Source organism: Aquila chrysaetos (assembly GCF_900496995.4).
Source record: "Aquila chrysaetos chrysaetos chromosome W unlocalized genomic scaffold, bAquChr1.4 W_unloc_9, whole genome shotgun sequence".
Taxonomy (NCBI): Eukaryota; Metazoa; Chordata; class Aves; order Accipitriformes; family Accipitridae; genus Aquila; species Aquila chrysaetos.
Genome location: NW_024470329.1, coordinates 42,133 through 67,020, shown reverse-complemented (window position 1 = coordinate 67,020; position 24,888 = coordinate 42,133). Strand labels below are relative to the sequence as shown.

Below are 24,888 nucleotides of genomic sequence, written 5' to 3'. Positions count from 1 at the left end.
TCCTGTATCCACCATTAAAGGGTCAAAATAGAGTGCAGATGAGGGTATCACCCAGAGACTGGGGGATCTTCTTGCCTCTGGTGGCTCCATCCTCTTTTTCCCTGGTGTTTCCTCCCCACCATTTTCCTGTTTATTTTCAAGGTTCCTTCAGCTCTCTCCTGGGTAAGCTCGGGCAGCTGTGAACCCACAATAATGTCGTGGAGAGGACTCTCATGTGGGGATCTCATGGGTTTGGCACAGCTGCTGCGAGTGACGGCTGAAATGCTTCCTGCAGCTGAAAAACCCTGGTCCCCCTCCACCTGCCTCCTGTGGGTCGCATCCGCTTTTTGCCTCAGCTCCCAGCCGTCAAAGACGGACTCCCTGCAGACCTGCATTTTCAAGAAAACATGGGTTTTTGGGTTTCCCCGGAAATGACTACATTGGGGTCAGTGCCGCGGCTTGTGGCCTTTCAGCCCCATCCTACTGTCAGGGCCAACCCCGGCAAAATAAAATCCACTCGTAAAAGCGTGCGAAACAGCCCTGCCCCCTTCTCCTAAGGCTTGAAGATGGACTTGAGCAGAACTTACGGCTCGCAGTGATAAATATATCCTTGAATAACACAACTTCTACCGTACTCTCTGGATTGAAAATTCTATGGGTATTTGTAATGATTATGTGGCTTAATTGGACTAACGTGGGCTCTGAAGAGAAATGAAGATCAAAATCTTCGACTGTACCTTTGGCCGCTTGCTGCTCCAGGAATTTTCTTTGTCCTCGGCTGGTGCCCTTGGCATGGTTAATGATGTCATTTCCCTTCCATTCTGCTGTCAACCCGCGCGTTTTCCTGGATCGTTGGATTGTTCAAATCTGCCGCCGTCACATACCCTGGTGGAACGAAGCTAGAGAGAATCAAGACCCTTGTTCCAACAAGAACCTTAGGGGGTAGAAGGGTTTTATGAGTGGCTTGGCAAATCCCGGTTCGAGTGAGCTCTAAACTGGCTGCTCAGCAACTAACAGATCTCCCGCACACTGGGGCATCTGCGAACCCCCTCCCCACTGTTGTCTAGCTACTCCCAACGACCAAAATCACAGAATTGTTTGGGCTGAAGGGACTTTAAAGACCATCCACCACTGTGCTGTGGGCAGGGACATCTCCACTAGACCAAGTTGCTTCCAGCCCTCCCAGCTGGCCTTGAACCACCCCCAGGTGGGGGGCATCCACAGCTTCTCTAGGCGCCCTGTTTCCTGTGCCCCACCACCCGGACAGTCAAGAATTCTTGAAGGGGGTTAGAGCCCACGGCACCACCATGAATGAAGTGTCAGTCGTGAAGGAGGGCTGGCTGCACAAGAGAGGTGAGGGAGGCGAGCCGGGGAGCCGGCTCAGTGGCAGTGGCATATCTCCAAGGCTGGGTCACTGTAGGGAATCCGGCACTGCAGCTGCTGCCGGGAAAGGATAGCTCCGGTTTCCAGTTACTGGCAATTTTAACCTTTCCCCAGCGCAAATGCAGGGCGGTCTCTGCTTCCCCTCGCCCCAAAATGGCACAAGGCACCTTGGCACCGCAGGGCATCCCGAAACCCACCAATGCCTTCCCTCTTCAGCTTTCTCCTGCTCCTCGCTCAACTCAGCAGCTCACCTGGCAATCAGCAACACCGCTTCACTAGCATTCAGTCTGTGCCACAAGCAAATCCTCCAGCAGCATCGTTTTTAATTGCTTGCCGCATTGGGAAGCCGGAGGACAATCCTAACATCTCTTCGCAGACAGTCTAACCCAGTTTGCCAAGCCACCTGCTGCAGTGGCCCTGCAGTGAGACCCCCCAACCAGCCCCTTTATTTTTAGCCCTACAAGGGGAATGTTGCAGCATTGTAGCAGCTGCACACATGGGGGTTTATTTTTAGACCCATTGATGGTGGCTCTTATTTTTCCTTCCCTTGCTGAGGGCGGTTTGCAAGGGGACCAGGTGTGAAAGCCATCTGCCTCCAGCCACCTTTCTCCCACCGGCAACCCAGCTGGATCCTTGTGTCTAGCAGGTTCATGGATTCGTCCTTCTGGGCAAATATAGCTGGAGAGAGGGAAGCCAGGGCCTCTCTCTGATGCTCTTTCTTTATCCAGAGCTGCTGAGGCTGCTTTGGGTCAATTTTTGAGCTGCCAGGGGAAGCATGAAGCTTTTTTGTGCTGTGTTACCTCAGATCAAGCACGTTTCAGGCTAACATGCTGCTCGCACCTCTCCTAAATTACACCAGCTGGCTGCTTTTTGCAGGAGCTTCTCTGAAGCAGCTCCTAGAAAACAGCCGGAAGAAAAATATCCACTTATTTTTCTGTCTATGAGGGGTCTTTCTGCCATTTAGTTTTCCACCTCAGCAGTGGGACCCCCTGCGAGGGGTCCTTCCCTGAAAACACCTGCACCACCCCCTGCGCCCCCCTCTTTCTCACAGGGGAGTACATCAAAACATGGCGACCCCGGTATTTCCTGCTGAAAAGTGATGGCTCCTTCATTGGCTACAAGGAACGGCCAGAGACGTCTGACCACAGCTTGCCGCCTCTCAATAACTTCTCCGTGGCAGGTATGTTGGCACGTGTGGCTTCAGGGCTGTCCGTGGTTACAAGCCAGCGTTGGGCAGGGTGTCCTCATCACCGATGCTGTTAGGGAAGATTTTGGGTTGAGGATATTTGATCCCAAACCATCCTCTTCCCCTTTTTTTACACAGAGTGCCAGCTGATGAAGACTGAGCGGCCTCGGCCCAACACCTTTGTCATCCGATGCTTGCAGTGGACAACAGTCATTGAGAGGACTTTCCATGTGGACTCTCCCGAAGAGCGGTATGCATGCGGGATGGCCCTTTCCTTTGGGAATCCAGGATAAATAGCACGTTGTGTTGATCCTAGCTGCAGGAGAGCTCCAAAATCTCTCAGCTGTGATTCCCATCTGCCTGCAAAGGCTGGAGGGGCAGGTGCAGCCCCCTGTGGTGATCCTCAGCACCTCCTTGTGCCACCAATCCCCTTTTTCTCCATAGTGAGGAGTGGATGCGAGCTATCCAGACAGTAGCAAACAGCCTGAAGAACCAGGAACCAGAGACGGACACAATGGATTACAAGTGCGGATCTCCTAATGACAGCACCGGTGCTGAGGAGATGGAGGTGGCTGTCAGCAAAACCCGCACCAAAGCTGTAAGTCGCCCCCGGCGCAGCACCGTCTCTTGCCGCAAGCAGGATTGTGGTGGATTGGGACTGCCAAGTGATGAGGGAGGTTTATGGGATAAACCTCATCCCCATGGTGTCTGCTGTCACCAGGATAATGGCGGGTGAAATAGCTCAGAAAACCCTTTCCCATCCCGGATCCCGCTTGCCCATGCTGCAAATTCTCACCTCCATCTCCCCCTTTCTCCCCAGACCATGAATGATTTTGATTACCTGAAGCTCCTGGGAAAGGGTACTTTTGGCAAAGTCATCTTGGTGCGGGAAAAGGCCACTGGCCGCTATTACGCCATGAAGATCCTACGGAAAGAGGTCATCATTGCAAAAGTAAGTGCCAAACCCCAGTGGAGGGTGAGGGGAGCCAGCAGGGCTTAGGGGATCACAGAATCATAAAATAGTTTGGGTTGGAAGGGACCTTTAAAGGTCATGTAGTCCAAACCCCCGAATGTTGGGAGGGCTTTCAAAACATGCCTCCAAAGCTCCCAAGCAATGGCCAGCTCCTGCTGTGCTCTAAATGCTGGGGGATTCCAGGAATTACCCTTATTTTAAAACTCCAGGTGTGTTTTGTAACGCACAGCTGGGTGACATCGTGGGATCCACTCACTTGCCTCTCTCGGGATGCAGTGCGGCCACGTCCTCCTCCGGACGATCCGGCCAACGAACCCTTCGCCCCATGGGGACAAAAACGGGGCAGAGGTTGGCGCTTGGAGCTCCCATCCCTGGCTTTTTTTTCTGGGAATAGTTGGCAGCCATGAAAAATCTCTGATTTTTCAGAAACAATGGGGGATAAATGGCACTTAATTTCTCCTCCCTTTGCAGGATGAGGTGGCGCACACTGTTACAGAGAGCCGGGTACTGCAGAACACCAGGCACCCCTTCCTTACTGTAAGTACGGCTGGTGGTAGTGAGGGAGCAAAGGGGCAGCACGCTGGGATGCCCAGCACGCCCCAGAACAGCTGTTCCTTCCCCTTACTACCTTCTCTGGAAGTATGGAGCCCCACAGCTTCTCTAAGACCTTTTTTTCCCGCTCTTGCAGGCGCTGAAATACGCCTTTCAGACAAACGACCGGCTGTGCTTTGTCATGGAGTACGCCAATGGTGGAGAGGTGGGAGCTTAAGACCCAATGCTCTCCTCAGGGCTTGGAAGGATCTTGTCCGCATGTCAAATCGCTGTTTTCAGCTCATTGGTGGATAATTTATTCCACAATCTCCCCTCAGCACATGTTTCGGGAGGTAGAGCACGTGGCTTTCCTCTTGCCCAAGCTTTCCTGGCTCTTCGCTCGCCTGTCTCGCGCTTGATATCGCAGCAAGGCCTTTGCATGCATGAAACAACTGTCCAGGGCCCTCTTCTTCATCACCCAGGGAGCTGTGGAACCACAGCACCTCCAGCTATCACTGGCTCTGTTATCTTCCACCCTGTGCTGGTGTCCAGCTTTGTTTCTCCACCCTGACGCACTTTCCTTGCAAGGGGGAACACAACCAGTGGCACAGCCCCTCTTGCAGGCAATGCACGGCAGCGTTTTCCCCCCAGCCTGTGCTGGCACAGTGGAGCCTGTCAATATTTTGATCGCTCAAGGCGAGGAGCTTAGGACACATATGACCGCATTAGCTGCGTGCTGAGAGCGATTAACATGGGTTTCAGTGGGGTTTTTTAAGCACTTTTTGATCAGCTGTTCTCTCTCTTTTTTTTTTTTTTTTTTTTTTAAGCTGTTTTTCCACCTCTCGAGAGAACGCGTCTTCACGGAAGACCGAGCCCGTTTCTACGGTGCCGAAATAGTCTCTGCGCTGGAGTACCTGCACTCCCGGGACGTGGTGTACAGGGACATTAAGGTACTAACCTGGCGACAGCGGTATCCATAAGCAGTGCCTTCGCCCTGTCTTAGCGCCAGCGCAATTTTCATCTTCCTGGGCTGGTGTTTGGGGGTGTGGAGTTGCTCCCAGCTCTCCTAAAAATCACCCTGAGGGGCTTCAAAAGGTTTCAGCTGGCAGAGCATTGCACTCAGTTGATGTGAGCCCTTTCCCCACTCTCGCTTATTGTGGGTGGCGAAGAGCTGCTCTCCGCCTGGGGCTGGGGATGTTTTCACACACATTGTTGCAGGAGGGAGGGTGGGAGCTCGGGTTCAGCAGAAGAGAGCGTGAGCTGGCCCTGTGGGGAGGTGTCACCCTCATCCCTGTGATGCGGCAATGATGGATTGAGACCCCAACCATCCGATGGAGCCTTTTGGGGAGCAGTGTCCCACTCCCATGCTCCTGACTTCGCTCAGCTCCAAACCTTTTCTCCCACCTGTCTGCTTTTTTTCAGCTGGAAAACCTCATGCTGGACAAAGATGGCCACATCAAAATCACCGACTTTGGGCTCTGCAAGGAAGGCATCACGGATGGAGCCACCATGAAGACTTTCTGTGGCACTCCCGAGTACCTGGCTCCGGAGGTACTTAAAGCATTCCCACAGCCAGGCTTTCCTTGAAACTCTTGTGCCAAAGAGGTTTTTCTGTGGAGGCTATTCCCAAAGTCCAAGATGGCAGTGGTTCAGCAGGGGCTTTTTCCAAACACTTGGGTTGCAGGAGGGGTTGTATCTAGAATGGATTTCCCTTCTCCCTCCTTGTGTTGCTGCCTGGTTCTTTGGCCTCGTCGACACAATCCTCTCCGTATTCCCTCATGTAGGTCCTGGAGGACAACGATTACGGCCGCGCCGTGGACTGGTGGGGTCTGGGGGTTGTCATGTATGAGATGATGTGTGGTCGCCTCCCCTTCTACAACCAGGACCACGAACGTCTCTTCGAGCTGATCCTCATGGAGGAGATTCGCTTCCCTCGTACCCTCAGCCCTGAGGCCAAATCCTTGCTGGCTGGGCTGCTCAAGAAGGATCCCAAACAGAGGTGAGGGCCCACTGGGGATGGACGGGGGGAACCACAGCACCGCTGGCAGTTCTGGACATGCCTCTCTGTGTCTGCAGGCTCGGCGGGGGTCCCAGCGATGCCAAGGAGGTGATGGAGCATCGCTTCTTTGCCCCCATCAACTGGCAGGACGTGGTTCAGAAGAAGGTAGGAAGGGAAGGGAGTGCTTTGAGGGGGTGAAGGGGTAGGCAGGCACTTGGCGCACTGCTGGCGAGCAAATTTATCCTGTTCTCCATCAGCTGGTCCCGCCATTCAAGCCCCAAGTGACGTCTGAGATCGACACACGGTATTTCGATGACGAGTTCACCGCCCAATCCATCACCATCACCCCACCGGATCGCTGTGAGTGCCAGTGCTGCCCAGAAATGGGAACGCCCTTTGTCACCTATACACCTTCCTCTCATGCAACCTTATTTTCCTGTCACCATCATGGTGGTGGGTGTCACCTGAGGGGCTGGTGGCATAGCTGTCACACCTCTATAAAAGCTCAGGGTCCCTCTCGCTGCCCTGGAGAGGTCTTGGGCAGCTTTGGTGGCATCACTGCCACAGGAGGGAGCAGGGAAACTTGTGAAGACACCAGGGAGGCTTCATCAGCCTGTCCCTCACCCTCAAACCCTTCTCTGTCCCTGGCTTTGCAGATGACAACATGGGCTCCCTGGAGAATGACCAGCGGACGCACTTCCCCCAGTTCTCCTACTCCGCCAGCATACGGGAGTAACCGGTAGCAGCGGGATTCAGCCTCCGAGGAGGAGGGTTTGGGGGTTCACTCACGGCGGGGGGGATTTTTCTTCCATGCCTGGCAGAAGGGGGGCGGGAAGCTGCGGCTCACCAGCGTTGTGCCACAGCACCTTTCAGAAGCCATACCCCTACAAAGTGCTCTTGCTCCATGGCTCCCAATGGCACCAAGCCGTGCCTCCTGCCCCTAGCCTAGGACTGCTTTGATTTTTGTTATTATTATTTTTATTTTTTAAACTCCTAGAAGTGCTCGCAGCTTTTTAAACCAACCCCCACTTCCCCACAACTGTGGCCTTGACCCCCCTGAAGCTCAGCCAGCCCTCCACCCAGTAAAACCCACGGCTCCCAGTTGGGGAGAAGCCGTTTTGACAGCGGTAGGGAGGGGAAAAAACCCCCCCATGGCCGGGATCCAATGCTGGCTGCCTGGAGAAGGGGGGAACCATAGGGCAGGACCCCCCCTGAGACTGTGGGGTGCATGTCTTAGCCCCTCAAATCCTCCCACCTCTGCTTTGAACTGAACCTGCAGTGACCGAAAACCAACAGTATCCCTGGATCAGCGCCTTGGCAGAGGGGAGTGCCTCGACCCTGCGGCCGGCCAGCGTGGCCCTAAGGAAAATGCAATCCTAAAAGCAATAGTTTGGCTTCTCCGGTGCCTTAAAGCCAGGAGCCGCAGTGATGCCAGGCTCAGTGACACTGGCCACATCCTCCAGCATCCTCAGCGGATGATGGCGTCGCCAGAGGTGTTGCAGAGGGACAGGGCTTTTTGCCACCGCACCGGCAGCTTGGCAACCCTGGCTGCCAGTGTCGGGACTGGGTTTATTCTGGCAATGCACCATTGATCCACACCCGACAGATGCTCCATGGATGCCTTTCTGTAGAGGCCACTGTCACCGGGGCTGTTGGCTCCAGACCCCGCCGGCATGGCACAACGCCGGTGGGACCCGGCGGTTGGGGAGCATCACCTTCACCACAGTGCCCGCACCAACAAGCCAGGCCAGTGACAAGCTGGACTTGCCACCCGGCGTCTCCTGGCGCAGCTGACACCAGGGCCACAGTTTGGAGGTAGGAATTTGGTGCCTGGTACCGCTTCCCCGCAGGGAGGAACTGAGAAAAGTTGCTGTTTCTTTCTTGGTTCCTAGTTGCCCAAATTCAGTTGAATTAATTTAAAAATACCGGAGCTGGGCGGGGGGGGGGGGATGAGACCCCCTCAACAAGGTGGCAGTGGCCTGGCATCCCGGGCGCAGCAGCCAGCTGGCAGCTCTCACCTGCCCTCGTATTTGTACGGTACAAGCAATAAAATGGGGGGTTGTTTTTTTTGTTGTTGTTCTTTTTTTTTTTTTTTTCTTTTTTGGAGGAATTAGGATCTTGGGCTGCTCTGGGGCAGGGGGATTGGAGGCTGAGGGCCCCAGCTGCTCCCCCCAGCTCCCCAGAGGGACCCAGGCACTACTATGGTTGATTCCCCTGTGGCCTGAGTAGTGCTCCTGGGGGGTCCCTAAGGACCCAAATACACCTCCCTGGGACCCCCCCCCCCATCATCCTAATAGTGCTCCCTGGGCTCTCCATTATGTGTCTCCGTATGTCCCCATGCATCACGTGTCCCTGGCCCCACAGCTGTCCCCGTGGCAGGTGACGGCACAGGACACGGCACTGGTCACCAAGCACTTTACTGATGGCTCCCAGCACAGCCCAGAGTCCCCAGCGGGTGCGGGCTGGGAGTGACGGGTAACGGCAGGGCTCAGAACTGCAGGAACTCGGCCACGAAGGCAACCAGGATCTTGCACAGGGCTTCCATGGTGGGGGGGTGCAGGTTGTCCTCGGTGTCCTCAAGCGTGTGCCATACACGTGGGAACGGCGTGGGGATAAGGTGCAGCACGGGGACACCTGCAGGGACACGGGTGGGACACAGTGGGAGGGCACGTCCCCCGAGGACATCAGCCCACGGGACCCCCAGCTGCCCACCCTGCTCCTCGCCCTTGGCCACGCAGCATGGGGACACGGGGATGGTGCATCCCGGGGCACAGGAGGACAGCGCGCCCCGGGGGACAGGGGAGAGGTGGGGACGTCACCTCGCTGGAGGAAGGGGACGTGGTCATCCTCGACAGGTCCTGGGGCCGGGCTGAGGCGGAAGAAGGGCTGGTCCTGGGGGAGGACGTGCAGCAGCCCCAGCTGCCGCAGGCGCTGCTCTGCACCGGGGACACGGGGAGAACGTGGTGGGGCAGAACCTCCTGCGACACCCCCAGCCTCCTCTCTGTCCCCATCGCAGCCCCCTGCCCCCATCCCGTCCCTGTTTCTATCCCTGTCCCAACCCTGTGTCCCACCTTGTGCCCCATCCCCACGTCCCACCCATGCCCTGTCCTCATCCGTGTCCCCGTCCTATCCCAGCCCTGTCCCCATCCCATCCCCTTGTCCCCATCCCCATCCTGACCCTGTCCCCACCCCTCTGCCCCCGTCCCTGAGTCCCACCGATGGCGACGAGGCGCAGGAACCAGTGGTGGGTGCGAGGGAAGTGGCTGTGGATGGCAGGGTGACGGGCGCCCAGCAGGTCCAGCAGCACCAGCAGGCTCTGGGGACACCATCATGGCCATGGGGACACCAGCACAGGCACAGGGACACCACAGTGCCACCGGTCAGATGCCGTGGGACTGTCCCAGCTGGGCCAACACCCTTGAGGGCCCCCAGACCATCCCAGTTGGGTCACGGCAGTGGCAGGGACCGTCCCGGCTGGGCCAGTGCCATGTCACCGCACTCCAGTGCCCTCAGATCAACCCACCACCCTTGGCCGTCATCCTTGGATGCCATGGGACCATCTCAGCTGGGTCACAGCCAACAGACCACCCCAGCACGGTGCCACCACCCTCAGGTGCCACCAAACCGCCCTCAAACCGCCGTGGGGCTTGATGCCGCTCACCATGGTGGTGATCTGGGTGCCGTGTGGCCCGTGGGGGGTGGCCGCCATACGTGCCGCCAGGTGCCGGGCGCCATAGAGGGAGTCAGTGACGCTCCAGTCCCCGAAAGCTTCTTCCCCATCCAGGAACAGCAGCTGCAGCGTCAATTCTGCGCCCTGCTGGGACCCGGGCGTCCAACGGGTGGGGGACCCAGGCATCTGGGGCGGGGGGGAACCCCAGGTGTCCCGGGGTGGGGGGAACCCCAGGTGTCCTGGGTGGGGGGGGGTCAGGAGGGACCCAGATGTCTGGGGGGGACCCAGGCATCCTGGGGCGGGGGGGGGGGGGGCAGTCCAGGCTTTTGGACCACCCGTCACCCACCCTGTCCTTGGCGCGCCGCAGGGGCCGGTCAAGGGCAGCTGCCAGCTCCAGGAGGATGGCGCAGGGCACGGCCGAATCGGTGGCCCCCAAAAAGAGCTGCTTGCCGGGACCAGGGGGTAAGATCTTTGTGTCGTAGTGACAGGCGAGGACCAGGCGGCGGGGGGCGGCGGGGGCGACCGTGGCCACCACGTTGGTGAAGGTCACTGGTCCCCGGGGAGTCACCGCTTCGAAGGCGTCAAGCTCCAGGTGCCAGGCAGCCCCCAGGGCACCCAAGCACCCCATGATGTGCTGCGGGGACGGGGACACCGGTGAGAGGCATGGCAGCATCGCAGGGTGGGTGCAGTGGCGGGGGGCGGGGGGGGGGGGGGTGTCTTACCTGGCGGGCAGCGCGGCTCCCAGGCCCCCCTGGCACCCGTTCTCGCAGGAGGGGCCGCAAGAAGGTGTCCCGCAGGCGGGTGGGATCCAGCTGCCCCAGCAGCGCCCGTAGAGCCTGCTCCGGGGGAGGGCCGGGGGGGGGCTGGGGGTGGCTGGGTCAGTGTTTGGGGGGGGGGGGGGGGTGTTGGAGAGGGTGTTGGGGTCCCGTGGGGGGGTGGGGGTTCCCTGGAGGGGTCTAGGGGCCCTGCATGATGGGGTCTGGGGGGCCTTAAGAAGTTTGGTACCCTGGGGGGGGGGAGGACCTGGGGGGATGTTGGGGGGCTCCAGGGGGGTGTCTGGGTGCCCCTGGAGGGGTCTGGGGTGCCCATAGATGTATTGGGCACCTCTGTGGTGGGGTCTGGGGGGCTCAGGGAGGGGGCTGAGGACCCTGTGGGATGTCTGGGGGCCCTGAGGGGGCCTGGGAGCCCCCCCGGGGGTCTGAGGGGTCCTGGGGAGGGCTCTAGAAGTCCTTGGGGATGTTGGGGGTCCCTGGAAGGGTCTGAGGGGCCCATGGATGCATTGCGCGGCCCCGTGATGGGCTCTAGGGTGCCCTGGGGGGCTCGGAGGAGGGTGAGGGCCCTGGGGGGGAGGTCGGGGTGCCCCGGGACCCATTGGGCGCCACCGCGACCGAGTCTGGGGGACCCCAGGGGATTGGGGGGGGGGGGGGTCCTCAGAGGGGCTGGGGGCCCCGGGGGGGGTCAGGGGGGGTCTCCATGGGGTCTGGGGGCTCCCGGGGATAGCGTGGAAATGCTGGGCATCCCCTCCCCGGGACCCCCCCCCCTCCCCGAGACCCACCGGGACCTCCCCGCTCCCCCTCCCCGCCGCTCACCGGGCCAGTGCCCCGTTCCCCGCCGGGCCATGCGACGTAGAGGAGGGCGGCGGCAGCAGCCGCCAGCGCCAGGAGCGGCAGCAACGGTCGGGGACAGCGGCGCGACCGCGGGCAGAGCCCGGGACCCGGCAGCGGAACCGGCACCGCCACCGGGCCGGGACCGGGCCCCGAACCCGCGGCCCGGGCCCGGCGGGAGCCACCGGGGCCCTTCCGCATGGCGCGGGGGCGTGGCCTCCTCCGTAAGGGGCGTGGCCTCCATGGGGGCGGGGCCGTGGAGGGTAGCCAGGCGACGGGGACGCCGCTGATAGGGCGCGGGGCAGGGCTCGCGCGCTAGGCCCAGCCCTCTCCCCGAACGGCGGGCTCTGGGGTGAGAGCGAGGGGCGCATGCGCGGTGGCCCTGGGCACACGGCGCATGCGCGGGCGCGGCTGGCCGGACCGCCGCGAGGGGCGGGACCGCCGCTGAGACGTCACTCTCAACGTGTGATGTCACGACAGATGTCACCTGGCGTGGGGGCATCGCTCCAGGCGGGGATGTTCACCCTCGGACCAGGACACCGGCCCAGAGGCGTGACCCTGGATGGGGACGTCACCGCGAATGTGGATGTCGCCCCGTACCGGCAGGTCACCCGGGATGGGGACGTCACCCTCCATGGCGCTGATGTCATCTTCCACGGGGCCATCACCCTCCACAGGGCCACCACCCTCCTCGGGGCCATCAGCCCAGCTGGGGTCACGGCCACAGGGTGACCTCCACGGGGCTTTCACCCTCCACAGGGACATCAGCCCAGCTGGCGTCATCGCCGTGGGGCCAGCACCCTCCACGTGGTCATGACCTTCCCCAAAAACATCACCCTCCGTGGGGCCATCACCCTCCGTGGGGCCACCCCCTGCCCCTGCTGCTACCACCCCCTCTCTCTCCACCCCCCTCCGCTTGGTGCCTTTTTTTTTTCTTTTTTTCCTTCAAGTCTTGGGGTTTGATGATTTCTTTTTTTTTTTTTTTTCCACCTTCTCCTTCACCCTTTCCAGCAACCGCCACGGCCAAACACCCCCCTCTATGTCCCCACATCCGCCACCACCGTCCCTGCCGGCGCTTGTCCCTTCACCTGCCATCATCGCGCCGGGTGGCTGGGTGTACCCAGTTGTTATCGTGCAAGCCCACCCTGCAACCGGGTGCTTCCTTATCGGGTCTCCGGCAGCACATCCAGTAGGATCGGCCGTAAGGCAGGTCGTGGTGGTAGGGCTTGGGATGCCATCGGCACAGGGACACGTCCCCCTTCTCATAATGCTTCTTGCACTGCTTGCAGGGGTCGTCGCGGTAGAGGGGGTCGCGGTTCCAGCGGGAATCGGTGGCCTGCACCCCGAAGGTCTCGATGATGGACTTGAAGTAGTGACAGGAGCACTTGAGGGCGGCCAGCGCTTGGGTGGGCAGGTAGCTGAAGATCTTCACCATGACGTGCTCTGGCAGCAGAAGCATGTACTGCCGGGGCTCCAGCAGCCGCTGGATCTTGAAGCGGATCTCCAAAAAGTCGTGGGAGACGTGACGGTACAACCGGCAAAGCGAGGGGTCGGGGACAGCTGACGGCTCCTCGCTGGCCTCCGTGTCCTCCACCGCCGGTGTCTCCTCAGGGACGGGCAGGAGGAAGAGCTGCCCCGGCGGTGGGTCCTCCTGCACCGGCGCCGGCAGCCGCACTGTCTCCTCCTTCATCTTCTTGGCGCTGTCCTTGCCAAAGAAGACGCATTGGTCCACCACCCCCGTCACCACCACGTCCACGTGGAAGCCGGAGGCGCAATCCCGCGCCGACGCCGACGCGCCCTCACCAGTTCCTTCACCCATCTCCGGCTTGACAGTGGTCGCCGACCCCTCGCTGCACCCTATGTCCATGTCAGGGCCGTCCCCGTCCCCCTTGGGACTAGCAGCGGCCAGGAGGAACTCCACATTGTTGGGCAGCACATCGCGGGACGGGCTGATCAGCTGGTAAAGGTCACAGGTGATCTTGTCCTTGGCGCGACCACTGGCATTACCACCACCGCTCGCCGTCCCGCAGCTCATAAAAACGCAATTGGGACGCCCGACAGCACCCGACTCGGCTGTGGCAGCTCCAGCACGGGGCTCACGGCCGCTGGAGATGCGGAAGGCGATGCGCACCTCACCGGGACCCGGTGTCGATGATGCTGCCGCTGCTCCGGCACATTCAGCACCCGGGCGGCACAACCCGTTGGGTCGGGTGCCACCGTGCTCCCGCTGCCGTGACTCAAAGTGGGCAACAGCTTCTGCCACCCGGCTGCAATCGGAGCCACTCGGCGCTTTGGTTTCACCGCTGGCTGCCTCCATGAAGACAACTGGGGTGGCAGGAGCGCCGCAGGGCCGGGGGAAACTCTGCAACGCCAGCGCCGTCCTCTGCTCCACCAACGCCACCATCTCCGCCACCGACAGCAAGTCGGGGGCTTCACTGGCAGCGGCGGAAGGTTCGCTGGGACACGGGCAAGCTGCGTCCTTGCTGCCAGTAGCCCATGCTGGGCTTGGCTTGCTCTTAGTGGGGTCATGGCAGCGCCGGCGCCGCTTGGCTTTGGAGCTATCGCTGCCCCAGTTGCCTTTTACCTTCATGGTGCTGGCGCGGCCACCGCTGCCACCGCCGCCGCTGCCACCACCGCACTGGTGTGCCACAAAGAAAGCCACCTTCTCCTTGGTGTTGCCCGGTTTGATGACATACCACGTGTCCAGCAGCACCCGTCCTTCCTCTGCCGATGCTGGAGGAGCCAGGGGAGCATCGGCAGGAGCCGGTGGCGTGTTTTCGGAGGGGGCCTGGGCTCCAGCAGGCTCCTCGGTGGGACGGCAGGAGAAGGGTTTCTTGGTGGAGCCGGGGCCGGGGCATGGTTTGTTCTGGGAGTAAGTGCCGAAGGGCCGCGGGCACCAGAGCTGCAGCTGGGGGAAGGCGTTGGGCTCCATCAGGGCAGCATGGCACTGCCGACGATGCCGACGTTGCCGACGTCGTGGGCTGCCAGCGCCCGTGCCCAAGCCTGCCACGAGAGAAAGGGGTGTTAATGGGGCTGGCGGGGATGGGGTGGGGATGGTGAGGACAGCATGGGGCTGGCAGGCCCAGTATGGGGCTGGTGGGGCCAGTATGGGGCTGGTGGGGCCAGTATGGGGCTGGTGGGGCCAGTATAGGGCTGGTGGGGATAATGTGGGGCTGGTGGAGCCAGTATGGGGCTGCTGGAGATGGTGGGGACAGCAGGGGGCTGGCAGGCCCAGTATGGGACTGGTGGGGCCAGTATGGGGCCAGTATGGGACTGGTGGGGCCGGTATGGGGCCAGTATGGGGCTTTTGGGGACACTATGGGGCTGGCAGGACAAGCACAGAGCTGGGGGGGGGTTAACGGAGCCATTCCTGGGCCGTTCCCGTTCCCAGTACTGTTACTAGGTCGTACTGGGGTCACTGGGGTGGGCCCTGGGGGCGGTGCCCGGGCTGTGCCCCGCCCCCGGCTCCTCCCCCTCGCCACTCACCCCCCCCGTCCCGCCCTGTTTGCATACTCACAGGTCCCGCCCACTCGCGCACCCGTCCCAGAAGGCCACGCCCCCTCACCGGCTCCGTCCCGGCGCGGTCCGCAGGGGGGCGGGCCCGGCCCTTAAAGCGGCCGTGGCACCCTAGGAGGTGGGGCCCGTCCGCCCCCACCCTTTTAACGACCTGCGGCTGCAGCCGTTTGTTGACAGGCCCTGCGCGCGAGGTGGCGGCCAATCAGGGAGCCGCGTTCGGGCCATGCCCATATATGGACGGCGGCAGCGCGGAGCGCCGGGGGGCGTGGCCGGCGGAGGGGCGTGGCCGGCGAGGAGAGGGGGGCGTGGTCGGATGTCCCCGCCCTCCCTTGGGCCGCGGGGACGGGAGGGGCGCGGACACGGTCCCGCGTGGGCCCGGGGGGAGGGGGTGTGTCCCGTGCGCCCCCCACACATCTGCGGGGGGAGGGGAGCCGATGACCCTCGTGGGTGACGTGAGGCCGGGCCTGTCCCCGCCCCAGGTGTGACACGGGGACACGCCCGCCCCCCCCCCCCACACACACACACCTCGCGCGACGCTGGGACACGCGTGTCCCCGCGCGCGACACAGGGGCGCGCCCTCGGTCTCGCGCCAGGCGAGGGCAGCCCCGCCCCCGAGGGCAAAAGCCAGGGGCACGCGCGGCCCCGGTGTCGCACGGGCGCGGACCGAGGGGGTCTGGGGGGGTGTGTGTCCCCACCACGGTGTGTCACGGGTGGGACGCGCCTGACCCCCGGTGTGCCGCGGGCACGGCCCCGTGCCCGCCCCCCCTCTCCCCGGCTGTGTCACGAGTGGGAGACGCCGGTCCCCCGGTGTGACACCCCCTCACCGGGCCCCGGCCCGGCGGTCGTTACCGAGCACGGGCCCGAGACTCCGCCACCGGCCCGCAGGGCGCCGCCACGCCCCGGGGCACCGCCCGCCCACGCCCACGCCCGCCCCCCCCCCCCCCGTCCGTGGCCCGGGCCCCGCCCGGTGCCGCCGCCCCTCCCCCGCTCACCGGGCAGGTGCCGGGCGCGGCCGCTCCGCCTTCTCCGCGCCGCTTCCGGGGTGCCCCGCGCATGCGCTCACCCGCCGCTCTCCGCGCATGCGCCGCGAGGGGGACGCTGGGAGGCGTAGTCCGCCGGCGGCGAGCAGCGCGAAGCCTCCGCGCATGCGCCGCTGGGGATGCTGGGAGTTGTAGTCCGCCGCCGTGCTGCCCGGTAACCCCGCGCTTGAGCAACGGGTGTGCCGGGAGGGGTAGTCCACGCGTGGAGGGGGGGGTCTGGGGGCGACGGGGGTCTCCCCTCCCCGCCCCCAGTCACCGCCCACCCCGGTCTCCCAGTGACACCATCCCATCACCCAGTGACACACCAGTACTCCCCCCCCCGCCCCCCAGTGACTCCCACACACCCCTGGTCACCCACTGACACCGGCAATGACCCCCCCCCCACGCCAGTTAGCAGTGACACCATCAATGACCCTCCCCAGTGACACCCAGCCCCGGTCACCTGTGACAGCCCAGTAGCACCCAGTGCCACCCACCGCAGCCACCAGTGCCCCCCAGTGACACCCCCCAAAGAGATTTCACAGGAGCCACTGGTGGGTGTCACGTTTTTCTTTAGGGTACAAAGCTGGGGACGCCTGGGTCCCCACAGCTCGGACACCCCTACGATACACCCCCCCCCCCAGCAACCCAAGGTGTCAAGGAACCCCCCAAGACCCCCCTGACCCGCTCCCCTCAGCACCCAAGGCATTGGGGACCCCCCCTCATCACCCCAACGTGTCGGGGGACCCCCCCCCCAAGCCTCCCCTGATTCCCTCCCAGCACCCAAAGGCTTTTGGGACACCCCCTCAGCATCCCAAGGTCCTGGGACCCCCCCCCCCCACCAGCACCCAAAGGTGCCACCCCCACCTCAGCAGCAGCTCTCAGCAATCGGGTGCCCCCCGGGATGGGGGGGTGCTGGGTGCTGCCCCCCCACTGCCACGTAGCGGCGGGTGCCACGGGGGGGGGCTCGAGGGGGGCCGGGGGGGCATGGGGCACCCAAGCGGCACCGCTGCCACCCGCGTCGCACCTCCGCCTGCACCTGCGGGCACCGGGACATGTCGCGACGTGTCACGCCACGTCACGACATGCCCCCTTCCCCCCCCGCCCCGTGTCACGACGTGCCCTGACGCACCTCCTTGTTGACGAAGCAGTAGAGGACGCTGACAATGAGGCCCTGGGGACGAGGTGGGGGGGGGACACGGACCCCGCAGTGGGGGTGCACCCAAACAGGTGGGTGCACGCGGTCACACGCACAGGTATGTGCACCCCCTGCACCTGAGCACCCCCCCCCCAGCACCCATCCCCTGCACCCCATTGCACCCCCCACCTCCTGCAGCCCCCCTGCCCATTGCAGCCCTCCCACGGAGCCCACCCATTACAGCCCCCCCCCCCCATTGCACTCACCCATTACAGCCTCCTATTTTAGCCCCCTCATTGCACCCCCCCAACCACACTGCAGCCCCCCAATTGCACACCCCCATTGCACCCCCGCCATGACCCCCCCCATTGCACCAGCCCATTGCAGCCTCTATCCCATTGCCCCTTCCATTGCCCCCCCAAGCCTCCTCCATTGCACCTCCCCATTGTAGCCCCCATTGCACACTCCCCCATGCCCCTGCCCCCCCCCCCGTAGCCCCCCCCCCCCCCCCGCACCTGGGAGGAGGAGAGCAGTAGCTGCAGGCAAAGCCGCACCAGGCGCAGAGTGCCACCCCCCTGCCCCTCTCCCACCAGGGCGAAGGCCACCTCATGCACCCCCAGCAGCGGGATCAGCGTCAGTGTCGACCTGGCCAGCCTGGGGGGGGGGGACGGGACACACATGCTCGGGCACAGCCTCAGACACACTTGGGGACACCCCTGGGGACAGGGGACCCCCCCCCAGGGACCCCCTCAGGGAGGGATGGAGACCCCCTTGGGGACAGCCCTAGGGACAGGGACACCCCCCGGGGAGGGATGGGGACCCCCTTGGGGACACCCCTGGGGACAGGGACACCCCCCAGGGAGGGATGGGGACCCCCTTGGGGACACCCCTGGGGACAGGGACACCCCCCAGGGAGGGATGGGGACCCCCTTGGGGACACCCCTGGGGACAGGGAACCCCCCCAGGGACCCCCTCAGGGAGGGATGGAGACCCCCTTGGGGACAGCCCTAGGGACAGGGACACCCCCCGGGGAGGGATGGGGACCCCCTTGGGAACAACCCTGGGGACAGGGACACCCCCCAGGGAGGAATGGGGACCCCCTTGGGGACACCCCTGGGGACAGGGACACCCCCCGGGGACCCCCTCGGGAAGTGATGGGGACACCCTCAGGGACACATTTGGTGGCATTACAGGGATGGGGACATGCATAGGGACACACCTGGGGATGTCACAGGAATGGGGAGACAATTGGGGATGTCACAGGAATGGGGACACGGTTGGGGACATGACAGGCATGGGGACACACGTGGGGACACGACAGGCATGGGGACACACGTGGGGACACGACAGGGGTGGGGACACACTCAGGGACGTGCTTGGGGACATTGCAGGGATGGGGCACACGTGGGGACGTGCACAGAGCTGGGATGGGCACAAAGACGTTGCACGGCCAGCATGGGGACAAGGATGGGGTGTGCAACGCGTGTCCCCACACACACCCCAGTGTCCCAGTGTCACTGGCATCCCCATGTCCATCCCCAGTGTCCCCATGTCGTCCCCCCCCCCGACATGCACCCCAAGGTCCCCATGTACCCACCTGACCCTGGTGTCCCCACGGGACACCTGATGCGCCCGGACTTTGGCCACCAAGATGCGGACGATGCGCACAAACACCACGAAGTTCACCTGGGGATGGGGACACTGGCACTGACACACCCTGCAGTGGGGACACTGCCCCAGGATGGCCACCCCCGCGTTGTGTCACCCACCGCCACGGCCATCAGGATGGGACAGCGGATGATCCACCATACTGCTGCCTTCTCATTCCTCTCCCAGCACCTGCCGGATTTCGGGGGGGGGCACTCAGCCAGATGCCTGCGTCCCCTGTTGGGGCCATCAGAGTGTCTGTCCCCAGGGTGTGACAAAATGGGGAGGGGGGGTTGTCCGGCAGCCTCACCCCTCGTTCTCATAGAGGTACCTCACCACCACCCATGGTACCACGAAGAGCACGGGAGCTCCTGGAGGGATGGGGACAAGGTTGGGGAGGGGATGCGGACGCACGTGGGGACACAGGGGGGACATGGGGATGGGCTCACCCCAGCCGAGGAGGAGGAAGGCAGGGAGGCAGCGCTCGCCGGAGAAGGCTGCCAGCACCAGGAGCTTGTGGAGGAAGAGTCCCTCGGCCAGCAGCCACCCGTAGTTAGCCCCCACACAGTACTGGGTGAGAGCCTGGGCCAGCCGGCACCCTGTCACTGCCTGCCGCGGGGACACCCACACCGCCACCGGGACACCAGCATCGGGGAGGGACCAGCATCAGGGTGGCACCAGCATCATGTTAGACCAGCATGGTGGTGGCACCAGCATCGTGGTGGCACCAACATTGTGGTGGCACCAGCACCAGGGTGGCACCAGCATCATGTTAGACCAGCATCGTGGTGGCACCAGCATTGTGGTGGCACCAGCATCATGATGGGAACACTCCCCCACCCTTGGGTCCCCCATCCCAGCGCAGCCCACCATCCCCCACCCATGGGTGCCCCCCACCCTTGGGTACCCCCACCATGGGTGTTCCCCTCCATGGGTACTCCCCGATGGGTGCCACCTCCGTAGGTGCCCCACCCGTGGATACCCCCTGCCATGGGTGCCCCCATCCGCCATGGGTGCCCACCTGCTGGCCCAGCAGCTGCAGGGGGTGCCCGGGACCGGGGCGCAGGCGGCGCTGGAGCAGCGCATCCCGTGTCAGGATGGCGCCCGCCCGCAGCACAAAGGAGAGGAAGAGGTTGGCGTGGATGAAGTTGCGGGTGCAACGCAGGCGCCTGCGGGGACGAGGGGCGGTGGGTGGCAGCACCCATGGGTGCCCCCCTAGCACCCAAGGGTGCCCCGGTGCAGGTACCTGAAGAGCAGAAGCAGCAGCAGTGCCAGGAGGAGGGCGATGAGGGAGAGGGAGTAGCCCACGGTGTAGAGGAGACGGAACTGCTCCAGCAGCCAGGCCTGACGCTGCAGGGACAGGGACAACAGTCACGGGGGACAGGGATGTGGCACGGCACCAGGAAGGTGGAACAGGGCATGGTGTGGCACGGTGACCGTCGCAGCATGGCATGGTGAAACACAACACGGTATGGTGCAACATGGCATGGCACGGTGCAGCACAGTGCGTTATCACAGCACGGCATGGTACAACACAGCAAAATGCCTCGCAGCGTACGGCGCGGCATGGCACGGTGCCACGCAGCACAGCACGGCACGGTGCAAAGAGGCATGGCGCGGTGCAGCATGGTGCAACGTGCACAGCAAAATGCACGGCACAGCATGCCACAGCACAGCATGGCATGGCACGGCACGGCCCAGTGCGTGTCACGGCACAGCGCGACCCGGTGCAGCCCAGCAGCTGCCGGCACAGCACACGCTGCAGCGCAGCCCGGCGGTGCGTGGCACAGCGCTGCGTGGGGTACGGCACATGTCAGCCTGGCGCAGCGCAGCCCCCGGCCCATGGCCCACCACAGCATGGGACAAGGGGCACGGCACAACACGGGGCACAGCACAGCACGGGGCACAGCGCAGCGCAGCATGGCACAGGGAACTGCACGGGGCACGGCGTGGTGCACAACACAGTGTGGCATGGCACAGGGCACGGCACGCGGCACAGCGTGGGGCACAGCACGGTGCATGGCACGGCACAGCGTGGCACAGCATGGCGTGGGACACAGCATGGCACAGCACGGCACGATGCACAGCAGAGTGGCACGGTGCACGGCATGGTGTATGGCACAGCACGGCACGGGGCAGGGGATGGCACATCATGGCACAGCAGAGCGGCACGGCGGACGGCACGGTGCACAGCACAGCGCGGCACGATGCGCAGCAGAGCAGCATGGTGCACGGCACGGCGCACGGCACGGCGCAGCACATCCCAGCATGGCAGCATGACACATCCCAGCACGGCATCTCCCAGCACGGCACACCCCCCCCCCCCCCCCCCCGTCACCGCAGCCCGCAGCATGGCACGGCACAGCACCCGGACCCCCACCTGCAGCATCTGCTCCGGCGCCACGTCCTCGCACTGCGAATGGTCCCGCCAGGGCCGCCCCGTCTCGTCCGTCACCCACCGCCCGTCAGGTCCGCAGCGCCGAGCCACCACCCCACCCTGCACTGAGCACCTCGTCCCATCACTCCGTGGCACCCAGGGGCACCCACAGGACCCCCCCAGGGCATGTGCCACCCCCCCCCCGGCCATTACCTCGGTGGTGCCAGGGCAGGTACCAGGGGCAGGGGATGGTGACGGTGCTGTTGGGGGCCGCGTCCCCCCAGCAGGCGTACATGTCAAAGCTGCGGTTGCAGACGGGTCCTGGGGAGGGGTGCAGGGGGGGTCAGGGTGTCCCCAGTGCCCCCCCCCCCCGGTTTCCCTACCCCATCCCCACTCACCAGGTGCCGGGGGGTCGAGGCGCAGGCGCAGCTCGCAGGCATGCCGGTACTCGCGCCAGGCAGCCAGCGTCGCCTGGGCTGAGCGCTCCTCCTGCAAGGGCCCCCCACGGTGCCACCGTCGGGGGGGGGGGCCACCATGGGGACACCACCACCAGGGTCACCGCATTGGGGCAACCACCATGGGGCCACCACCACGGGGCCACCATGATGGGGCTACCATGACCAGGGCCAACACTATGGGGCTACCACCACATGGACACCACCATGGGGCCACCACGACTGGGGTCACCACTGTGGGTTCACCATGATGGAGCCACCACCATGGGGCGACCACGACTGGGGTCACCACCGTGGGTTCACCATGATGGAGCCACCACCATGGGGCCACCACGACTGGGGTCACCACCGTGGGTTCACCATGATGGAGCCACCACCATGGGGCCACCACGACTGGGGTCACCACCATGGGTTCACCATGATGGAGCCACCACCATGGGGCGACCACGACTGGGGTCACCACCGTGGGTTCACCATGATGGAGCCACCACCATGGGGCCACCACAACTGGGGTCACCACCGTGGGTGACCAGAATAGGGACACCACCATGGGACACCATGGTCCTGGGGAGGACGTCCTGGAGGTGGCAGTTGGGGGGGGCGGGGTCCTGGTGGGGTGAGGGTCCCAATGAGGCAATGGGAGGGTCCTGGGGGGGTCCCAGCAGTAGCAGCGGGGGAGTCCCAGAGTGTGGGGGGACCCCAGGGGTGACACTGGGGGGTCCTGGGGTCTCACCTCTGCCCCACGCAGGACCCGGTTGAGCAAAGGTGCGGCCACTGCCCGGTGGCCCATGACGGCGACAGCAGCTCCTGAGGGGGGGTGTGCTGGGGGGGGGGGCACCGGGAGGGATGGGGGTGTCGGTGCCGCCCCCCCCCCCCCCCACTTTGACGTGCTCGTTACCAGGGAGCTGCAGGTGGTGCCCAGACGCCTGGGTCTTTCTGGGGAGGGGGGCAGGACTGGGACACCCCCCACACCGACCCCCCACCCCATTTGGCACCGACACCCTCCCCGTGACACAACCCCCCCCCCAGGTCCGCGGACACGCGTGGGGAACGCAGGGCGGGGCAGCCGTCGTGGGGGGTGGGCAGCGGCTGGCCCCCCCCCCCCCGGTGATGCCGGCTCCTGCCGGTGCCACTTCGGTGTCCCTTGTCCCCCCCCCTCCAGCGTCCCTTGTCCCTCCTCCCGGTGCCCCTCGTCCCCCTCCAGTGTCCCGGGTCCCCCACGCGTGTTCCCTGTTGCCCCTCAAAGTGCCCCCATGTCCCCTTCGCTTCACCCCGACACCCCCCTCGACACCCCCCCCCCCCGGGTGATGCCGGTGCCTCTTGCCCCCCCCCCCGGTGTCCCGGGTCTCCCCACGCGTGTCCCCTCGCTGCTTCCATATCCCCTCCGCTTCACCCCGACGCCCCCGTGGGCCCTTCTGGTGCCCCCCGCCCCCCTCGGACCCCCCCGACACTCCGCCCCCCCCCCCCCCACCCGACACCCCGGTACCGGCTCGTTGCGGGGCTCCACCGCCCTCGGGGCACCGGCACCGGCTCCGGCGGCACCGCCCCCGGGAGGGGCGGGGGCACGGGGGGGGGGGGGCACCCGGGTGGGGACTCGAGTCGGAGCAACGTGACCTGGTGGTAGTGTGGAGCGTGGCCCACGTCTCGGGTGGGGGTAGCTGGGAGGCTGCCCCACACATCCCGGGGCTCCAGGTCACCTGGGGAGGGGGTCCAGGGTCACCCAAGGGGGCACCAGCATCACCCACGGGCGCCCCAGTGTCACCCACGGGGACTTCAGGGTCATCCAGGGGGGTCCAGCATCACCCACGGGTACTCCAGTGTCACCTAAGGGGGTCCAGTGTCACCCACAGGCACTCCAGTGTCACCCAGTGGGGTCCAGTGTCACCCACAGGGACTTCAGGGTCATCCAGGGGGGTCCAGCATCACCCACGGGTACTCCAGTGTCACCCAAGGGGGTCTAGTGTCACCCACAGGCACTCCAGTGTCACCCAGTGGGGTCCAGCATCACCCACGGGTGCCCCAGTGTCACCTAAGGGGGTCCAGCGTCACCCACGGGGACTTCAGGGTCATCCAGGGGGGTCCAGCGTCACCCACGGGGACTTCAGGGTCATCCGGGGGGTCCAGCATCACCCACGGGTGCCCCAGTGTCACCCAAGGGAGTCCAGCGTCACCCACAGGTACTCCAGTGTCACCCAAGGGGGTCTAGTGTCACCCACAGGCCCTCCAGTGTCACCCAGTGGGGTCCAGCATCACCCATGGGTGCCCCAGTGTCACCCACGGGGACTTCAGTGTCACCCAGTGGGGTCCAGCATCACCCACAGATATTCCAGTGTCACCTAAGGGGGTCCAGGGTCACCCACGGGTGCCCCATTTTCACCCACTGGGATCCAGCATCACCCACAGGGACTTCAGGGTCACCCAGGGGGGGTCCAGCATCACACACAGGTACTCCAGTGTCACCCAGTGGGGTCCAGTGTCACCCACGGGGACTTCAGGGTCATCCAGGGGGGTCCAGCATCACACACAGGTACTCCAGTGTCACCCAGTGGGGTCCAGTGTCACCCACGGGGACTTCAGGGTCATCCAGGGGGGTCCAGCATCACCCACAGGGACTTCAGTGTCACCCAGTGGGGTCCAGCATCACCCACAGATATTCCAGTGTCACCTAAGGGGGTCCAGTGTCACCCACGGGTGCCCCATTTTCACCCACTGGGATCCAGCATCACCCACAGGGACTTCAGGGTCACCCAGGGGGGTCCAGCATCACACACAGGTACTCCAGTGTCACCCAGTGGGGTCCAGTGTCACCCACGGGGACTTCAGGGTCATCCAGGGGGGTCCAGCATCACCCACGGGTACTCCAGTGTCACCCAGTGGGGTCCAGTGTCACCCACGGGGACTTCAGGGTCATCCAGTGGGGTCCAGCATCACCCACGGGTACTCCAGTGTCACCCAGTGGGGTCCAGTGTCACCCACGGGGACTTCAGGGTCATCCAGGGGGGTCCAGCATCACCCACGGGTACTCCAGTGTCACCCAGTGGGGTCCAGTGTCACCCACGGGGACTTCAGGGTCATCCAGTGGGGTCCAGCATCACCCACGGGTACTCCAGTGTCACCCAGGGGGGTCCAGTGTCACCGAGGTGGGCCCTGGTGTCATGCAGGGAGATTCAGTCTCATCCAGGGGGTTCCAGCATCACCCGGGGGGTTCAGCATCACCCACGGGGGTGTCTTCAATGTCCCCCACGGCTGTTCCAGTGTCCCCCAGGGGTCTCCAGCACCACCCACGGGTGCTCCAGACTGACTCGTGGAGGTCCACGGTCACCCGGTAGGGCACCACCGTTACCGACGGGTGCCCCGCTGTCAGCCCCGGGGGGGGGGGGGGTCCAGCCTCACCCACGGGTGCCCCGACCC

General features: G+C 64.1%; 5 protein-coding genes across 17 annotated transcripts in view; 2 read left to right on the top strand and 3 right to left on the bottom strand.

Moving 5' to 3' along the window:
• The window catches only part of FOSB (FosB proto-oncogene, AP-1 transcription factor subunit), a 59,935-nt gene that overhangs the window by 9,526 nt on the left and 25,521 nt on the right, over positions 1-24,888 (top strand). The gene's annotated exons all lie outside the window — the stretch shown is intronic.
• Positions 1,266-8,120, top strand: LOC115338049 (RAC-beta serine/threonine-protein kinase). Its single transcript, XM_030006480.2, has 13 exons — positions 1,266-1,332; positions 2,414-2,542; positions 2,687-2,798; positions 2,993-3,146; positions 3,369-3,500; positions 3,993-4,058; positions 4,210-4,278; positions 4,880-5,002; positions 5,475-5,603; positions 5,837-6,051; positions 6,129-6,216; positions 6,309-6,411; positions 6,708-8,120. Exons 1-13 carry the CDS (start codon positions 1,287-1,289, stop codon positions 6,785-6,787), a joined length of 1,446 nt encoding a protein of 481 aa, XP_029862340.1. The 5' UTR covers positions 1,266-1,286; the 3' UTR covers positions 6,788-8,120.
• QPCTL (glutaminyl-peptide cyclotransferase like) lies at positions 8,236-11,541 on the bottom strand. Of its 6 annotated transcripts, none has more exons than XM_030006487.2 (7): positions 11,311-11,541; positions 10,444-10,584; positions 10,068-10,355; positions 9,713-9,907; positions 9,268-9,367; positions 8,871-8,987; positions 8,453-8,685 (listed from the first exon to the last, which is right to left on the bottom strand). In XM_030006487.2, the coding sequence occupies exons 1-7, from the start codon at positions 11,524-11,526 to the stop codon at positions 8,540-8,542; spliced, it is 1,203 nt and encodes a 400-aa protein (XP_029862347.1). In that variant the 5' UTR covers positions 11,527-11,541; the 3' UTR covers positions 8,453-8,539. The 6 variants fall into 6 exon arrangements, with proteins under 6 accessions (XP_029862345.1, XP_029862346.1, XP_029862347.1 ...); XM_030006488.2 differs by having other exon boundaries at positions 9,713-9,865; XM_030006485.2 differs by lacking the exon at positions 9,268-9,367 and having other exon boundaries at positions 8,236-8,685.
• Positions 11,777-15,908, bottom strand: LOC115338046 (F-box only protein 46). The gene is made up of 3 exons (XM_030006468.2): positions 15,834-15,908; positions 12,414-14,328; positions 11,777-11,883 (listed from the first exon to the last, which is right to left on the bottom strand). Exons 2-3 carry the CDS (start codon positions 14,255-14,257, stop codon positions 11,784-11,786), a joined length of 1,944 nt encoding a protein of 647 aa, XP_029862328.2. The 5' UTR covers positions 14,258-14,328; positions 15,834-15,908; the 3' UTR covers positions 11,777-11,783.
• Positions 16,692-24,877, bottom strand: LOC115338048 (gastric inhibitory polypeptide receptor-like). Of its 8 annotated transcripts, none has more exons than XM_041121680.1 (16): positions 24,143-24,877; positions 23,568-23,813; positions 22,964-23,506; positions 22,211-22,299; positions 21,421-21,511; positions 21,236-21,343; positions 21,026-21,147; positions 19,892-19,995; positions 19,667-19,814; positions 19,095-19,257; positions 18,956-19,016; positions 18,768-18,837; positions 18,596-18,684; positions 17,514-17,652; positions 16,993-17,034; positions 16,699-16,899 (listed from the first exon to the last, which is right to left on the bottom strand). In XM_041121680.1, exons 3-16 carry the CDS (start codon positions 23,154-23,156, stop codon positions 16,729-16,731), a joined length of 1,590 nt encoding a protein of 529 aa, XP_040977614.1. In that variant the 5' UTR covers positions 23,157-23,506; positions 23,568-23,813; positions 24,143-24,877; the 3' UTR covers positions 16,699-16,728. The 8 variants fall into 8 exon arrangements, with proteins under 8 accessions (XP_029862338.1, XP_029862337.1, XP_040977614.1 ...); XM_030006472.2 differs by lacking the exon at positions 24,143-24,877 and having other exon boundaries at positions 22,964-23,301; positions 23,363-23,506; XM_030006475.2 differs by lacking the exon at positions 24,143-24,877 and having other exon boundaries at positions 19,095-19,254.

Bases quoted from the DNA above. Each gene is read 5' to 3' on its own strand.
- QPCTL (XM_030006485.2), bottom strand. From the start codon at position 11,526: ATGCGGAAGGGCCCCGGTGGCTCCCGCCGGGCCCGGGCCGCGGGTTCG. The intron at 9,908-10,067 runs GTGGGTGACGGG...CCCCCGCCCCAG, and splicing joins TGCGGCGCGCCAAGGACAGG to ATGCCTGGGTCCCCCACCCG. The intron at 8,988-9,712 runs GTGAGCGGCATC...TCCCCGGTGCAG, and splicing joins GCACCCAGATCACCACCATG to AGCAGCGCCTGCGGCAGCTG.
- LOC115338046 (XM_030006468.2), bottom strand. From the start codon at position 14,257: ATGGAGCCCAACGCCTTCCCCCAGCTGCAGCTCTGGTGCCCGCGGCCC. The intron at 11,884-12,413 runs GTGAAGGGACAA...GTCCCCATCCAG, and splicing joins ACCCGGCGCGATGATGGCAG to GGTCACGCCTCTGGGCCGGT.
- LOC115338048 (XM_041121680.1), bottom strand. From the start codon at position 23,156: ATGTGTGGGGCAGCCTCCCAGCTACCCCCACCCGAGACGTGGGCCACG. The intron at 22,300-22,963 runs GTACCGGGGTGT...CCCCCCCCCCAG, and splicing joins TGGAGCCCCGCAACGAGCCG to CACACCCCCCCTCAGGAGCT. The intron at 17,653-18,595 runs GTGGGTACATGG...CCCCCCCCCCAG, and splicing joins CGTGGGGACACCAGGGTCAG to GCTGGCCAGGTCGACACTGA.
- LOC115338049 (XM_030006480.2), top strand. From the start codon at position 1,287: ATGAATGAAGTGTCAGTCGTGAAGGAGGGCTGGCTGCACAAGAGAG. The intron at 2,543-2,686 runs GTATGTTGGCAC...TTTTTTACACAG, and splicing joins CAATAACTTCTCCGTGGCAG to AGTGCCAGCTGATGAAGACT. The intron at 5,003-5,474 runs GTACTAACCTGG...GCTTTTTTTCAG, and splicing joins TGGTGTACAGGGACATTAAG to CTGGAAAACCTCATGCTGGA.